The sequence below is a fragment of the Balaenoptera acutorostrata genome, chromosome 7 (genome assembly GCF_949987535.1).
Source record: "Balaenoptera acutorostrata chromosome 7, mBalAcu1.1, whole genome shotgun sequence".
NCBI classification, from domain to species: domain Eukaryota; kingdom Metazoa; phylum Chordata; class Mammalia; order Artiodactyla; family Balaenopteridae; genus Balaenoptera; species Balaenoptera acutorostrata.
The window spans coordinates 20,926,990-20,945,791 of NC_080070.1; the positions used below are offsets into that span (position 1 = coordinate 20,926,990).

General features: G+C 38.8%; 1 protein-coding gene across 1 annotated transcript in view; it reads left to right on the top strand.

Annotated features, from left to right (window-relative positions):
• CHCHD3 (coiled-coil-helix-coiled-coil-helix domain containing 3) overlaps positions 1–18,802 on the top strand; it is a 288,008-nt gene that overhangs the window by 226,812 nt on the left and 42,394 nt on the right. Inside the window, exon 6 of the mRNA XM_007177141.3 lies at positions 7,362–7,432. Within this exon, the coding sequence (XP_007177203.1) occupies positions 7,362–7,432 (71 nt within the window). The remainder of the gene's footprint in view (positions 1–7,361; positions 7,433–18,802) is intronic.

The following is an 18,802-nucleotide window of genomic DNA, read 5'->3' on the forward strand; positions in this document are numbered from 1 at the left end:
GTAGTTTTGGTGCACAGGCTTAGTTGCTCCGTGGCATGTGGGATCTTCCCGGACCAGGGCTTGAACCCGTGCACCCTGCATTGGCAGGTGGATTCTTAACCACTGCGCCACCAGGGAAGCCCCAAAGAGCTTTATTATGAGTTATCGTATTTAATCCCCCAAAGAGTTCTGTTGGTCCTTATTGTGGTTTTTTTTTAATTGCTCTGAGTAAAGTTTTAATGCATATCAGGTGATCATAATAAAAACATGTTTTTTTAACTGAAGTGTAGTTAATTTATAATGTTGTGTTAGTTTCAGGTGTACCACAGGGTGATTCAGGTATACATATATATATTTATGTTCTTTTTCAGATTCTTTTCTGTTAGGTTATTACAAAATATTAAGTAGAGTTCCCTGTGCTATACAGTAGGTCTTTGTTGATTACCTCTTTTATATATAGTAGTGTGTGTTTGTTAATCCCAAACTCCTAATTTATCTCTCCCCCCCACCCCCACTATCCCCTTTGGTAGCCATAAGTTTGTTTTCTGTGTCTGTGAGTCTATTTCTGCTTTGGAAATAAGTTCATTTATATCATTTTTTTAGATTCCATGTGTGAGTGATATCATGTGATATTTGTCTTTCTCTGTCTGACTTACTTTACTTAATGTGATAATCTCTAGGTCCATCCATGTTGCTGCAGATGGCATTATTTCACTCCTTTTTATGGCTGAGTAATATTCCATTGTAGATGTGTACCGCATCTTCTTTATGCATTCATCTGTTGATGGACATTTAGGTTGATTCCATGTCTTGGCTGTTATAGATAGTGCTGCTATGAACATAGGCGTGAATGTATCTTTTGGAGTTAGCATTTTCTCCAGATATATGCCCAGGAATGGGATGCAAGATCATATGGTAACTGTATTTTTAGTTTTTTAAGGAGCCTCCGTACTCTTCTCCATAGTGGCTGTACCAATTTACATTCCCACCAACAGTGTAGGAGGGTTCCTTTTTCTTCACACTCTCTCCAGCATTTATTATTTGTAGACTTTTTTTGTTTTTGGATTTATATATTTATTTTTTGCTAGATTTTGCTCTTTTTTTAAAGGGTATTGAGGAGGAATGTCAAGGCCGCTTACAGAAGCTTCTTTTTTTTTTTTTCTTTTTCTTTTATATTGCAGTAGAGTTGATTGACAATAATGTGTTAGTTTCAGGTGTACAGCGAAGTGATTCAGTTATGCATATACTTGTATCTGTTCTTTTTCAAATTCTTTGCCCATTTAGGTTGTTGCAGAGTATTCGAAGAGCTTTATACGAACTATCATATTTAATCCCCTGAAGAGTCTTGTTGGTCTTTAGTGTTACCCTCCCCTTTTCACAGATGGTAGACAGCTCTTGTGTTCCATTCTACAAGGGTGGAGCTGTGACTTGTCAGTCTGGCTCCAAAGTGCACGCTCTTTACCACCTTGCTGTTCTGCTGAGAATCACTCACCTAAGTGCAGAGTGTCGTGGACAGCATATTCATGTGTTTTAAATGAAACATCTTAACAGTTATGTTCAGTGGAGCATTCAGTCACCCTAACTCAGTTTGTTGCCTGTGTATTTAGTAACTGGTTCCTGTTGCCTTAGATTGGAAGATATTTGGATACAGAAAATGAAAATGCCTGTTGTTTCCAGTGATGCATTGTCCTCTAATATAAGTGACAGAAACATCTCCCAGATCTAGAATGATGTTATTTTGCAGATAGTTCACCTCCTACAACTCCTTTCATTTATCTTTGACAAAAAAGTAGGTAAGCCTTTAATCAAATTTTTGATAGTGCTAAAATAACTGAAAGATACTGTCATTCTACTTTGAATTTATAAGATCTACCTTCTCAAAGAGAATCTTGGTGGAAAACATGTTTTATGCTTGTATCAAATAAGAATTCATGTTTTAAAGGAAGAAACTAATGAGTTAGACTTTTAATATTTGATTTAAATCACATTTACCTGCCACAAATTCATATTACCGCTGGACAAATCATGTCAAGTATTTTTCCTGCCATTGATGGAGCAGGAAACTATGCAGAATGAATATGAATGAAGAATTTTTGAATTTTAGGTTGTAAAGGACCTCACTGGCATAGAAATAATGTGGCCATGTCCAAAGCAGTGATCATTCATTGAAAGACCCCCCCTGTCAGATCACGGGCACCTTCCTCTACCTCTTCTTTTTGAGTCTCTTTATTTAAGGTCATCTCACCAGGTTGTTTTTCTCATACCACTTGTCTACAATGCAACAGTGTTTGGAGGGTGTGTCTGTATATATATCTCCATCTTCTTTGAAAATAGCAGTGTGGATGTTACTTATTAGAAACACTGACCACACAGGTCTTAAAATTTGACTATTATAGAAAACGATCAGACAAAAATACAATTAATATAAGTATGTACTACTACAAACTGTAGGGTTGGTTAACCAAATAACCACAAATTTAGTTATAAGGATGACATTAAAGTAACAGTAATTTACAATTGGTAAACAAAAATAGCAGCATATACAACCTATGGCCATCTCAAGACAACACAGATAACTGCTGCCTGTGAGTACCAGTTCAGAGGAAGAACATTGCAGCAGTGGAAGGCAAGAGTCAGAGCTCTTGGGCAGTTTTGGGTCCATCAGTGACTTGTGGACAATGCCAGCAGAATCCCTAATTTGGAGCATCTTTGTAAAAATTATAGCTGTATTCAGTTGTGGAAAATAGTTTTGCCATAATTCTTCAAAAACACTCATTTTTCACTTTGAATGGTACGCTAAATAGTAATTTTTATTATCCTTTCATTGTTCTAGAAACTCAGTAGTGTCCAAACTTAGTGTGTGTTCAGAGTCATTGAGATGCTTCTAAGCTTGCAGCTTCTGGGCCCCATCCTCAGAGGTTCAGGGTGTGGCCCAGGAGCCTGCAGTTTCACAAGCTCTGCAGAGGGTTCTGAAGTGGGTGGTCCCCATTCCTTTTCCCAAGGGCTTACAAAATAGAAGGGCAGGAGTTGGGGCAACTTCCTGAAAACCTGGATCTGGAGCTCAGACAGCCCCTGAAGGGCCATCTGAAGCCACTCACCCCTTCTCCCTTTTTCCCAGTCCTTGCAGTAGCCCGTCTGCCTCTTCCTCCCGACAGTGGACAGTTACCTCTTTACGGTGATAAAGATTGACCTGTGTAGCAGGAGGGAGGTTCCCGCAGTGCACATCTGGGCCCTCTCAGTTATTGACAGTGAATAGGGGAGGAGCGCACGCTTTGCCTGACTCAGGTCCGCCCCTCTGTAGCTCCATGTTTACCTCCTGTTCCGTATTTCTTAATCAGGCTGTAGGGAATTTATACTTTTCTAAGAATAGGTACCCACTCTTTGAAGATTTTTGTATTTGAAGGCTTTTTCTCTGAGGCTGCTGTTTTCATTATTGAGCAAGAGAGTCAATGAAGATTGTCATTATATCAGTAAGGTCTAAATAGGCAATAATGTCATTTAAAAGTTCATGCATCATTAGAACACCACAGAAGTCCTTGCTGCAAACAATGGATGCAAAAAAACTGATGGCAAAAGTTTAAGGTGAAACAGTGTATTTGCATAATCTCAAAGAATCTCCTGTAAGATATTGATTACAACAGGAAAAATAGTAACTTTGCTATGGAGAAACCCCTAGGCACCACTTTAATCAAGTGGTCAAGATCAACAGCACCAGTAAAACGATCTATTGATGTAATGTAATGTAGCCCGGGGTGCAGTGTGTGGTGAAGGGCTCATCACTTCTGTGGTATCTTTCCCTATAATGCACGATAGTGTCAGTCTAATCATGAGAAAACATCTGACAGGCCCAGATTGCGCGTCATTCTACGAAACACCTGACCAGTGTTCTTCGTGAGTGTTGAGGTCATAAAAGAGAAGGCGAGACTGAGGAACTGTCACAGATTAGAGGAGACAAGGAAGCCGTGACAACTAAATGCCACCCAGGACCCGGGACTAGATCCTGGAATAGAAAAAGAAGGACATTTGGAAAAATACAAATAAAGTCTGCAATTTAGCTGCTGCTAGTCTCTAGTATTGTAACATTGTTAGCTTATTAGTTTTGATAATTGTACTATGATCATCTAAGGTGTTGACATGAAGGGAAGCTGAGTGGAGTATATACGGGAACCTTCTTCTATTTTTGCCCCCTTTCTGTAAGTCTAAAATGATTACATAAGACAAAGTTGAAAAAAAGGTACTTCCATTTAGTAATGTGTAAACACTCTGCAACAGCTGAGCATTCAGGAGTCTATCTCCACTCAGCTAACCTCCTCTTCAGCATGTATTCCCCACACACACTTTTATGTTCTGGTTCTACTGAAGCATTTGTTGTTGTTGATTAGCACCTTTGGGGAATGAGGGGGGAGTAACACAACTTTTGTATGTATTACAGAGTATTTATGACCAGTGTAACAACTGGATGTGTACCCACACCTCATTTCTGAAAATACGACAATGCAGTCAAGTCCCCCTGTTCCCTTCCTTTATGGCACTCTGCCCCTCTCATCCTCTTTTACCACCCACACATAACTGCCACCACTTAGAGATAATCCATAGAATTTGCTCTTTACTGATCCTGTTTTCGTTTTTTGCCCTTTTTCATCCAAAGTAACAAACTGCATTGTACTGTATCATATCTACAGCTTGCTTTTTTTGCCCCACATGTGTGTCTGATTCATTCTTTTTCATCACTGTATAGATAGATATCCATTTTATGAATACCCAATATATATTTATCCTTTCTCCTGCTGGCAGACATATTGGGAATGTTTTTGGTTTGGGGTTTTGTTTTGTTTTTTGCATAGTTGTTCATTTTTAAAAGTATTTTCTCAGGTCAAAAGAGACCTCTACTTTTCCTGAACTCCATTAACAATATGTACCACTTTTTAGCTTAACATTTGTGACCTTTTATTATAATTATTTTTCTTTTCTCCTGTAGCAGATGGAAAGCTTTTTGAGGATCCAATTCTCCAAGATGGACTTATTGGGATAATAAGGATTTAATTTTGTTGAATGAATAAGTAAATACTTAATGAATTAAACACTGTCTACATGTAGATGTTGGGCATATTTGTGTTTATTTTCTTAGTTATATGGTGTTGCCTCTTGGGGACTTTTCTTTGTTACATTTATGCAGTGTTGGAAACTGGTCACTGAGCTAGAAATATGGAGCATAAATAAGCCTAAAACTTTAAGAAATTATATTCTACGTTTGCAGGCATCACAGGTACAGGGTTTTTTTGGTGTGTTTAACACTGAAGGAGAAAGTTTGACAAAGTTAGCAATTTAATCTGCATTTGGCATTACAGAGCAGAAGGGAGCTCTCTAATTCATATTATGGCAGAAGTCTTGCTTTTGTGTATCATTCTATGTTGATAATTTTGAATTTGTACCCAGAATGGAATTGCCCAAATTAGTTCTTTTCCTCCAAAATTCTTTTATTTGGATGTTAATCTTACCCTGCAAAAACACTGAGCAGGTTTCATAGCTCTCTTGCCTATCTTATTTGATTTCTACAACAGCTTTGGCAGAGATAAGCAGGGCTAGTATCATCCATGTTTTACAGATTAGGAACACTGAAACAGAAGCTGGGGGAGGTTGTTTGCTCAGGGTCACTGAACAGAACTAGAGACCAAATCTTTCAGTCTGGTCCTGGCTCTGTCCAGACGTTAACAGTTTCAGTGCTTAAAATAAGCAAAAATATTTTGTTTTGCTGGCATTTTAATAGATGATTCAGTAACATAATGCTTGTTTGACGGTTCATCATAGTTATGTGGGGAGTTTCTCATCATTGTTAGTGGTCCAATATAACTGCCTTTTTGCTGCCCTCTTTGTTAGAAACGTTCAAAGAAAAGCTGAAAACAAACATTGCAAAAGAGCGTGTCGTGACTGGTGTGTATTTTAAAGGAAAGAAAAACCTCATAAGTGGAACCGATAGGAAGGAGTGACACAACCTAAAGTTAAAATATCTGAGGAGACAAATGGCTTTTTGATAGCTCAAGACCTACCAGTGAATTAAAACTTCTCGGCATATGCACTGGTGCAGTTGATCACTCACATTGCAATCTTAAAAAATGCAGAAGCAGTACACGTAAATATTGTCTTCATGTCAGAAATACACCTTCATGCTTGAAAATGATAAAAAATTACAATCGATCCTTACAACTGTTCTGTTCATCTTTATTGATCAGGTGCAAGAAAGATAAATCGCAGCCCAAATAAGATTATAGTAAATGTTAGCATCATAGGGAACTCTAGGTTGATAGAGAGCCATTCATCATCTCAAATGGTGACCTGTCCATTGCTCCAGCCATCCTGTCTGCTGTCTAATCACATACCTATTGATTTTATCTACATCCAACAAACCTGGATGTGACTGTCATTGGGCAACCCAGATTGTTAAATGCAAAGGGGTCACTGGTGTGAAGAGGATTTCATTTTCATTTTCTTACCAACCAACAATGATTTATTAAAAAATAAACTACTCCAAGTCATGCATGTGAAACCTGAGTGATTAGGGAATGAAGGGGCACAGTAGACCGCAGTTTGGGGTCTGCTGCATTTTGTTCCTTTGCACTGTGATGCATTTTGCAGGGTATTTCATGGACTCTGAAGGCTCATAGGGTCGTTTAGGCCACCCTCTGCAGTAAGACAGGTTTCACAGTAGCTAGCCAGAATGGATCATTTTTAATTTTGCTGCCCCAGGAAAGGCATTACTTTGCTCTTACAACTTGATTTATGTTGCTTATGTGTTCATTCATGTAATAGTGGAAACTTTTTTTTTTAATAAAAATTACCTAAATCTGCACCCCTGTTCTTGCTGATTAATTTGTTATAAATGTTGATGCTCTTGTGGTCATATGGAGATGATAGAACAAACTCTACTCCATAAAGAATCCATCTTGAGGATAAATGTACTGTGTAAAAAGAAATGATCCTTTAATATCCTAGGTAGAACCCTGGAATAATAGGTAAGTATGGTGTGTGAATATCATATTCAATCAAAGTGTCTTTTGATCTTGCAGTGGTGGATTCCAAATAAGGGAGATCAAAATAATCTTTCAAAAATGTGTTAGGAATTTTCTCAGAAGGATCAAATAATGATGAATTACAACTGTGAACATTTACTCTTTAATTACAGCCTGTATACCAACAACTATACTGTTACTAAATGAGTAGCTTTACATGTAATTTTGTAAGTATTCATGCTACCATGCAAGAAATCTTTCTCCTACTGCTTGAGTGGCCGACACAAGATTTTATGTATTTTTTGAAATCGTAGGTCTTGCACACATTTTGTCCTCTTGGATAGTGAAAACTCTGCTATCGATCTTTATCCACAGAGCTCAGAGTTCTACAGAGTCACCACTGAGCAATACCAGAAAGCTGCTGAGGAGGTGGAAGCAAAGTTCAAGTAAGTTTTTAATAGTATTATCATTATTTACCCTTCTTGACAAGATGAAAATACACCTTTATTGCTCTTTGATACGTTAGCCCTCTGGAATACTTGGAAATGTGTTTGGATCCATGTTGCTATAGCGGAATTCAAATGCAAGGAATGGGCATTTGATGACAGTGTGTTGCAACTCAGTTTTATGAACTCAGGGGAAATTGAAAGCAATGGTGATAGAATTTTCATTTGGAATATTATATAAGGTAGGATACCGTTGATTATGAAGGTGATGTTAAATTGCTGTCTCTATTAATAGAAACACAGAAATCATTCACTTGTGTATAATAAAATGATGGGCATGTCCAAATTTGGGTATCTGCCTTTCTCCCGTTTAAGCTGTTTTCATTTCTTCACATGTACCTTGAAAGCATTTAAATCACAGACTTTAGCTTGCCCTTGATTATGAGGGTGATGTTAAATTGCTACCTGTGTTAATCCTTGGAATGTTTAAATGAATGTTCTGTAATTGATAGATCAAAGTGTCTGCAACCCATAACCCTGTACTTTCCCTTTGCTTCCAGTGCTCACATTAAGTAAGAAAACATCATTCAGAATTTTCCTGAGTGTATAAATAGTTCTGTTGTGTAACCCCTGTTAGTTGCACTTGTGCAAATTAGTGAAGCACAGAAAGGTGCTGTGACAGGTTTAGTTGAAAGAGTGCGTTGGGCTCTGACCTCCTTCCTTGGCATGTTTATAAACATTTGATAAAATGATTAATCCCTAAGGTAGAATGTTGTTACTTTCTGCTATAGTGCAGTTTGTGTGGTAATGGATATTGGTGTTATTTTAATGTTGATTGAAAAAAAGATTTTTTAAAAAGATGGTTTGAGGTATATTTAAATAGACAAAAACCTCTAGTCTTCCTTAGTGAATTATCTCTTTAGGGGCAGTTGGGAAAGGCCTTCTAAAAATGAGCCATAAATCTCATTCTTAAAGGTTAATGTGCTATCTTCAGAATTTAGATATGGTATTGGATAGACTGGATTTTAAAAGGCACTCTACATATGTATTCTCAAAGTTAGGTTTTTATCCTTCCCATTAATGTTAAAGCAATGTTTTTTAAACCTTTGGTCTCTGTACTGTGAGAACCTTTGACTTGGCACCCTGGGTCTTTCTTCCTTGTAAGATGATAACTATACAAATAACTAAAATTTAAGATAAATCAAAGGAGATCAATTCTGACTAGAATGATCTATGAAGTCATCGTAAAGAAGATGGTATTTTAGTTGAGGCTTGAAGAAGAGTATTGAATAGCCAGGAAGGAAAGTTATTCAAAAAGAAAACATCTTCAGTAGTTGGTGGGTGACAAACTAGTTAAGAGCAGTGGTTTGACTCACAGAGACTAGTGCGAGATACAGCTGGAAAGGTTGGTAGGGTCGTTCATTAGCTGCTGGGCTAAGAAGTTGGTCTTCATTTAGCCAGAAGTCATTGGAAGGTGTTTGACCAGGTGAATACTCCAATTTCTGTTGTCCTTTAGGAATTAGTCTGACAGTTGATGTGAGGTTTGATTGGAGGCGTGCGGGGAAAAAAAAAGCCAGAGATACCAGATGAGATGTCTCTATAAGGGAAAGAGAAAAGGAGGAGATGAATGCAAAAGTCACTGAGAGATTAGACATGAATTAGTGATTAATTGGTGTACTAGTTTGCTAGGACTGCCACAGACTGACTGGCTTAAACAACAGAAATTTGTTTTCTCACAATTCTGGAGGCTGGAAGTTCAGGATCTAGGTGTAAGCAGGGTTGGTTTCTCCGGGGGCCTTTCTCCTTTGCTTGCAGATGGCTGTCTTTGCATGGTCTTCCCTCTCTGCATCTGTGTCCTAATCTCCTTCTCTTATAAATCACATTGGATTAGGGCCCATCCTGATGACTTCATTTTAACTTACTTACCTGTTTAAAAATCCTCTGTCCAAATTTGCTTTCTGAAGTACCAGGCATTAGGACTTCAACATATGAATTTTGGGGGAGACACAGTTCAGCCCGTAACACTTGAATAGAAGGGATAAAGGAGAAACAGAAATATGAGCTTAGTTTATTGGAAAATTGGTGGAAGCTGAATTTCATAGAGAGAGAAGTCTGATCTTAGGTGAAAAGAATATCTCTTCTGAAGCCATGCCCAGCTGCCATGTCATTCAGCCTGGGCTAGCCTACTACAGAATGGGAGGCTGCATGGAGCACAGAAGTAAAAGTCATGAGGACTTACCTTCTCCAAGACAGCATGGACCTGTAGGGTGGACTTAGTTTTAAGCAGAGCCTCGGCAGCGTCATTCTCTTTTATCTTTAGAAGGTATTATTCTTTATTAGATCCTTCTCTCATCTGGTGTAGTAAACAGTTTGGCCTTTCCCAAAGTGAGCTCTGGCCCTTGTACCTAGCTCCCGGGACAAACCTCTAAACCCTTGGAATTTCCCAAGCGAAAGAAATGTCTTACTATTCATGATGGGCCCCTAGTGACATGTGGTATCAGCCCGGTGCCAAAGACTGAATTCAGCCGCAGGGGCAATGAGTCAGGCAAGAATGTGTGAAGAGGCTCCCGTGAAACCCAGGACACTGAAGTCTGGGTGAGCGTCTCTAGTTGATACTACTCTGCATTTGCTACACACTGATACCAGGAGGGAAATGCATTCTGAGGACAGTGGGAACATTGCATTTGGAACCCTCTCAGACTTTGGTTTCTCTTCCTTTGGCTGATTCTCTGTATCATTTCCCATAATAAGCCATCACTCTGAGTTTAATAGCTTTAGTGAGTTCTGTGAGTCCTTTTATCGAATTATCAAAGCTTAGGGTGGTTTGGGAACCCCTTGAACTTGCAGATGACACTAGAAGTGAGGACAGTCTTGGGGACCCTGCCCTCAGACTTTGCAGTTTGGCTAACTCCAGTGCAAACAAAAACCCAGGAATTTCAAAGCTAGTTTTTTCAGAAAGTGACTTTCATGATGTCATTTTTTTCAGCTACTACCTGCTAGCCTGAGCTTCCTAGAATATCGTATTTTGATTTGCATTGAGTTCATTAGTGTCACACCAAGGAAGTGATAGTGCTTTGGACGTAAGAGATGTTTACCATCTTTGAAGACACAGAGATTCCTCAACGGAATTTTGTTTCTCCTTAGAAAATTGAGCACCTCATGTAATCATGACATCTTCAATCTTTTGCAAGGCAGAGTACTATATTCTTTCCATTGCCTGACAGAGCTGAACTCAGCAGTTTCTCTTGGACAACAAACTCTGAAGGACTTTGAGGAGGATTTAGTTAATTTTATCTGATGGAAGGATTCATTTGGGTACATCTTGGTTACAGGAGATGGAAGCTTTTTAAATTGCAATTTCAAGGGCACTATTATACACCTGATAGGGGGTCACATAAAATCACTGTAAAGAGAAAGAATAAAGAATGCTCTGAGCATTGGAGGCCACATGTGATGAACAACAGTTACATTGGTGCATCCTGCAGGATAGCTAATGGAATTATTTTAGGGAGGCTTAAATATTAACTCACACTTCAGTCCCTCACTTTATAGTTTGGCGGTAAACCAGTAAAACACTTTAGATTTAATGGAATTTTTCCCCCTATTTTATCAACACGTCATTCATTCACAGTGCTTCTATGCAGCATGCCCTCCCCTGCAGTCTGAATATACAGCCACGAAGGAGATAGGTGGGGCCTTATCAGTGTGGCGCTTAGAGCTCGTCAGAGGAGGGCAAGAATAAGATGGAAGTTTAATAACCCAAAGCTTTTTAAAAATCCACAGTTGGTTCTACTGTGATGAGGTAATTGTATCCCTAATAAATATCAAATTATTAAAACTTACTATTTCTTTTTTCAATGGAAATTAAGTGATTTGGGATCAAGAATATGTGCTGTTTATTTTCCTGCAAGAACTTTTTCCCCAAAAATAGCTTTAAAATTTTGGCTATAAAACCCAAATCACTGGGTAAATCCAGTGATACATATATTTTTTACATCTAGCTTTTATTCAGAAGATATACCTTTTCTTTTCCCAGCTCAACTGAAACAGTCATTATAAGCACTTCATATCACCTTTATCACCCTTCGTTCTTAACTGTTAAAGAGAGCAAGTTATGGTGTTAGTTCTGAGTTAGTTATATGGCGGTAGTACCATGTTATAACTCAGCTACTGAAAATTATGTTCAGTATTAATCCTTATATTCTAACCTGTAGGTAATTAATTAAGCAAAATGTTATATTAAATGTTATATTGATAGTGCTTAGCACAGGTCTAGCACAAAGTAAATGCTCAATAAATATTAGATTTTATTATTATTATTATTATATTATTATTTTATTATCGTGTCCAACTCATGTTATGAAACTATGCACCCTAGGGGAGATTTTTGTATCTGGTTCCAAACGAAATCTAGATGATGTTAAAACTTCCCGGAAGAACATTAGGGAGAGTTCTTACCCTTGGGGGGCTTACAGTCCAGCCAGGAGACAGCATATAAAGCTCTCATGACAGGACAGCCCCAAAAGGGATGTGTGTCAGAGCTGTCAGCATGTACAGACAGAATAAGGGGTGTATGGACAGAGTGCCACAGGGGCTCTGTTTTTCAGTCAGCGTCAGAATCCAATTGCCTTCAGTGGATTGGGGTCAATATACCACACCCACAGAAAGGAAATGTTACCATAGTGTTTTGTACACACAGATTGTTTTTAAAATATAAAAACAAACATCAAGCAAATGGAAAGCAAAAGGCAGTGTAAACCTTGTGAAGACAATGTAATATCAAACGAAAGCATTTCAAAGACGATTGATCTTTCACTCCCATGTTTTCCTTTAGATAATGAAGTGGCCAGTTCTACCTTCCATAAAAATATATATGGGAAGTGACATAGATCTATCAAAAATATTTTGGACCGATTTTATTAGAGGTGTAACTTTTCAACTTGGCTTCAGTATCTTTGAAAGATGAAGCACTCGTAAAGGAGTATGGTTCTGTGCAATTGGATGTGAATACTGGTAATGCTCCTTTGTGTGCCAGACGTTAGAAGGGGTTTTCACTTTTATCCTTGAACGAAGTTGTTGAAACCTGACTTATAAATTTAGGCTCACGGAAGAAGCCTGGGTTATCCTTGTAATGTATTAAAAGATTAGTTACCCTGTGGAAGGAGTTTAGGTGATTGTAGAGTATCTGTGGAATGCTATGCAAAACTCTTACAGATAAAATGGCTTTTTAAAGTATCACTATATAGTCAAAGGTTTGCTTCAGTGTAAAATTCTTTCTCTTTAAAATATTCTTGGTTTTATTAGGGTTTCACTTTGACTGGCAGTGCTGTTTAGTTTCTCTTTAGGGTGTGTGATTTTAATAGCTACACTACGAATGAGTTAGTGAAGCTCAGGATGACACGCCAGTGGTATCAGCAGGTGTTTCTCATGTTCTCTGTAATTACACATGTGGATTATGGACAGTTTTAAGCAACAGTGTTTAAAGATCCTGCTTAATTGGCTGTAAAATAATTAAATAAGGTTTTGACTGGCAAATTTATAATTTTGTTAGATGCATAAGCCAGTGCGCTTGAATGTCAATGTGACTTCAATTTGGAAATATTAGATTAATAGAACTAATTGTCCTGCAGGTACAAAGTTTACTACTCTGATTAATAGTCTTAAAACTCTTATAGAAGTTTAGCCGAGTAAATTTATGTTACTTACCCTTCTGCTTAAACTTTTAATTAAAACTTATTTCCAAAGTTTGCAGTGTTTCAGCATTGCTGTGCTTCTTTCCAGGTTTTCCAAAGCTTAGCTCCTATAATTTTTCAGTGACTCCAGCTGCCTCATTGCGTAACTTGCCTTATCAAAAGGATTAAAATTATATACTGTCAGACATGTATTTGTATCTGCAGCTGACAGTTTCCCTGCACATTGTCTCTAACACTTATCGTTGTCTGCTTATAACCTACTTTAGTGCTGCGTGAATGGCTCTGATATACCAAATGTACATGATAAATGTTTTATCTCTGATTCTCGTTGATCAGTTTCTAAATGATCAAATGGTTTATCTCAGTAAGACACTAATTCACATTGATCAAATTCTCAATGACCAAGTTGACTTGGTTTCTGCTGAACACAAATTGTATTAAAACAACATTACTTGAACATGCTGGCTTTTCTAATGCAGGAGTTATGTTACCAGCAGTTACAGTAGAACTCGAGTTATTGTATTATAAAAATGTCTTCTCCCTAATGAAAAGTTTACATAAGAAGAAAAGAATGGGATATTACAGGAAGAACAGGGCTTCGAGCAAGGATTGGGGTTTTTACTAACTAATTAAATTCTGCGTTTGTATTGGGCCTTTTCCCCCCTTTTTTTAATTTGAAGGGCTGTGAGCAGGAAATATAGCAGCTGCAGTGGTGACATTTTATTCCCTACGGTCCTTAGAGCCAAGCAACGTCTTGATTATTCAGTAAGAGACTTAGCAATTGAAGAGGCTAAATTCTAGAAAAAGTAAATATACCTGTACTCCTTCTGCATACACTTGGTTATAATTGCCTAGTTAGCAGTATAGGGTTGTTTGTTGTATAGGGTTGTTTGTTGTTTTTGTTTTTTAAGCATCAACTCACCTATGTCAACTTCCACAGTATTTCATGTACCCACTAGAGTTTGTCCAATAGCAAATACCCATCTGGCTGAAACAGAGTCTCAGTTATTTAGAACACCCAGTTCCTCAGGCAGGTTATTTATTCCACCTTTGACTTGTCTCTTCCATTTGTAAAATGTAAATTTTAACTGCCACTCTCTTTAGGGCATTCAAGCTGAGAAGGTTTAAAAGTTGAAAAAGAAAAAAAAAAGTTGTCATTGATCTTCATCTAAAAAATGGACCTAAGTAGTTTTATTTAGTTGTAAGACACCAGCTGACCTTATAGTTACGTTGTGTATTGTATGGCAGCCCCTTTTGTACTTCATCAGGGGATATGTGGAGAGCAGCCTGCCGCCTCTCAAACTAAGAAGCTGTGTGTGTCATTCTCTTCCCCCACATCCCGCAAAGCAACAAATTAGTTCCAAGGCAAGTGAGACCTGCTTTGGAACACACCACTATTTGACAGTATTTCTTTTTAATAAATTTTTATTTTATTTATTTATTTATTTTTGGCTGTGTTGGGTCTTCGTTTCTGTGCGAGGGCTTTCTCTGATTGCGGCGAGCGGGGGCCACTCTTCATCGCAGTGCACGGGCCTCTCACTGTCGCGGACTCTCCCGTTGCGGAGCACAGACTCCAGACGCGCAGGCTCAGCAGTTGTGGCTCACGGGCCCAGTTGCTGCGCGGTTCGCGGGATCTTCCCAGACCAGGGCTGGAACCCGTGTCCCCTGCGTTGGCAGGCAGATTCTCAACCACTGTGCCACCAGGGAAGCCCGACGGTATTTCTTACGATGGGCAGGTAGAATTGGTTAGATTTGTAAGGAAACCTTAGGCAATTAGTGCCTTTCCCCCCCTTTAAAATTAAAGCCCTCCTAATCAGATCTGTCTAGTTAGTTTCTTCTTATTTCTTTAAGTTGGAGCTCTAGCCTTAGTCTACATACTTATTCTCTAAGGTAACAGAAGTAAATGCCAAGAAACATTAACACCACTTGTGAGTTAGGTTTCCACCTGTATCATTTCTGCATACACTTGGTTATAATTGCCTATTTAGAAGTGTAGGGTTGTTTGTTGTTTATATTATGTTAAGACATGACACCATAACACTCCTAGAAGAGAACACAGGCAGAACAGCCTACGACATAAATCGTAGCAACACTTTCCTAGGTCAGTCTCCCAAAGCAATAGAAACAAAAGCAAAAACAAACAAATGGAACCCAGTCAAACTCACAAGCTCCTGTACAGCCAAGGAAACCACAAACAAAATGAAAAGACAGCCCTTGGAATGGGAGAAAACACTCACAAATGATGCGACCAACAAGGGCTCCATCTCTAAAACACACAAACAGGTCATACAGCCCAACAACAAGAAAACAACCCAATCAGAAAATGGGCAGAAGACCCAAACAGACCCCTCTCCGAAGAAGACAGCCAACAGGCACGTGAAAAGATGCTCAACATTGCCAACCATCAAGAGAAATGCAAATCAAAGCCACCCACGCTGGCCAGAATGGACATCATCAAAAAGTCCACAAGTAACAAATTCTGGAGAGTGTGCGGAGGAGAAGGGGACACACACACACCCCCCGCCACTCACACACACTCTCTCTCTCTCTCTCTCTCTCTCTCTCTGCTGGTGGGAATGCAAACGGGTGCAGCCACCTTGTAAAACAGCATGAACTGTTGACTCTTGACTGCTGCTCACAGCATTCCACTCGGTCCAGAGGTGTGTGCAGAAGGGGGCAGGGCAGGGTGGCAAAGTTGATTGGAATATAGGACTAAAAGGGCAGGACAGGGATGTAAGCCGTAAGACAGTATTATCTGTTTCACAAAATAGAACACAAACTGCTGCCGTTGCATAAACATGTGCAGTTAGTCTCAAGGTCAAGAGGGTCACAGTGGAAACTTCCTTATCACTTCAACACAGTATGTGAAGGAACCTCAAGTGGTGATACCAGCCACTGAGGCCAGATTGGCCACACCCTACCTTAAATCCATGACCTGGAATCCTCTCCCCTGTCTCAGCGGTGACAGCTGGGGTTTGTTTGGGTTGCTCTGGGCATCTTCTTTCCTTTAATGTAATCTATTTATGTGTTTCATGTAAATTATCAAAATCAGTCTTGTTGCAGCCCTTAGGTTAGTGGCCATAAACTCCTGAATTCATGACTTGTTCTGTGTGGGATAACAAATCGTTCTGTTTTCCCCTACAGGAACATTAACATTGAACTTTCTTCCTTAATCAATACGATCCATTAAGAATCCAGCATTACCCTACATGGTTATATGAAATATTAATTGCACACTATTAGTTAGATAAATGAAGTTTCTGCCAAAATGATAGCTTGTTTCTTTCTTTGTATCATAATACTTAAACAAGAACGTTTTGAGTTCTAGGGTGCATGGTATTTTAGAATTTATTGATCCTTGCTTATTTGAGTAATTATCTACACAGCTCATAGTTCCCCAAAGGTACTTCTAACTGGGATTACTAAGTTTTTTCCTCTTGCTGATTCCAGCAAGAGTTCATTTACTTTTTAAAGGATCCAGTTGGAAATAATTTTTTAAAAATTTCCTTTGATGTTTTCATAGATGAGAAAGTTATTTTGGTTTTTGAGTGCCACTCAGCTACAGATAGAAAGCATCGAAGCTTGTAGGGGGGCCAATTAGAGTTAATTACCATCTGACTGACCTGCCACTTCTTAAAATGTCCAGGAAGACTTGTAGGATGTAGATTTTTAATTGTTTCCTTGTGTCAGATTTGCAAAGTTTAACCATCTAGGGCCTTAAGTATGGTAAAAATTATATCAAAGAAGTTACCTATGCATAAAAGTGATAGCTCTCAGGATAGTCTCTGGGAAGTTGTATAGGCTCCACCATATGGTGATACCTACTTGTTTCATCACTCCATGGTTTGGGAAGCCTATTCCAAATGTTATTAACCCTCCCTGCTCTCAACCAGATAATTAACTTAGGGTTGCCACTATGTCTGGGGTAAAACCATGGTACTAAAATTGAAACCAGAACTTTCAGGATAATCGTACTTGAATGTGTCTTCCCATTGCTCATTTGAATTTATAATTTCCAAATCATCTCTCATGGTGTCAGTCTATCAAGGATTCCTATTTCTGGCTCTTTTCATTTTTCTTAAGATGTAAGCAAACAAAATACAAAAATTGATACATTTGGACCTTATCATGATTAAAAGGTTCTGCTCATCTTAAGACACCATTTAGAAAATTAAAAAAATGGGCAGCTAGTGGGAAGCAGCTGCACGGCACAGGGAGATCAGCTTGGTGCTTTGCGGCCGCCTAGAGGGGTGGGATAGGGAAGGTGGGAGGGAGACGCAAGAGGGAGGGGATATGGGGATATACGTATACATATAGCTGATTCACTTCGTTATACAGCAGAAACTAACACAACACTGTAAAGCAATTATACTCCAATAAAGATGTTTAAAAAAAATGGGCAGGGCTTCCTTGGTGGCGCAGTGGTTGGGAATCCGCCTGCCAGTGCAGGGCACACGGGTTCGATCCCTGGTCCGGGAGGATCCCACATGCCGCGGAGCAACTAAGCCCGTGTGCCACAACTACTGAGCCAGCGCTCTAGAGTCCGCGAGCCACAACTACTGAGCCCGTGTGCCACAACTACTGAAGCCCGCGTGCCTAGAGCCCGTGCTCCGCAACAAGAGAGGCCACCGCAATGAGAGGCCCGTGCACCACAATGGAGAGTGGCCCCCGCTTGCCGCAACTGGAGAAAGCCCACACCCAGCAGCGAGGACCCAACACAGCCAAAAATAAATAAAATAAGTAAATTTATAAAAAAAATAAAGTGCCAAAAAAAATGGGCAAAAGACTTGAACAGACCCTTCAAAGGAAGATATAAGAATGGCCAATTAGCACATGAAAAGTGCTAATAACATCATTAGCTATCAGGGAATTGCAAATTAAAACCACTGGAATGATGAAAATCAAAAAGACTGACAATACTAATTGTTTGCAAGGATGTGAAGAAACCAGAATTCTTCTGCTTTACTGTTGGGGGGGTATAAAAGAGCAAAGTCACTTTGGAAGAAGTTTGGTGGTTTCTTATAAATTTAAGCATACATTTACTCTATGACCCAGGAATTCCAGATCTGGGTATTTACCCAAGAGCAAAGAAAATATACATCCACAGAAAGATTTGTACACACGTTCATATGAGGTTTATTCATAGTAGTCAAAAAGTAGAAACTACCCATATGGTCATCGGTGAGTTTAGCAGTTTAAAAAAAATAAACTATTCATGAAACAACATGGCTGAATCTCAGAAACATTATGTTAAGCAAAAAGAAGCCAGACACAAAACAGTACCCATTGTGTGATTCCATTTATGTGGAGTTCAAAAATAGGAAAAATTAGTCTATATTGATAGAAATCAGAAAGTAGTTGATGAGGATAGAGGTGGACTTGATTAAAATGGACACACGTGAACTTTCTGAGCTATTGAGAATATTTGTTTTTCTGGGTAATAGTTAGCCAGGTATATATACAATTTTACTACAATGTGAACACCTAAGATCAGTACATTTTTGAAATGCTAATCTTAAAATACCCTAATTTCCTAATTTTAATTAGGAAAAAAAATGTCCAAAATATTGGGAATACCCAACTTCTAACTGTAATTTGTCCCAGGTAAAATAAGTTTCTTCAATTTAATCACAGTCTTAAGAAACCTGTGATTTCTAACCCTATCCATAATCATATT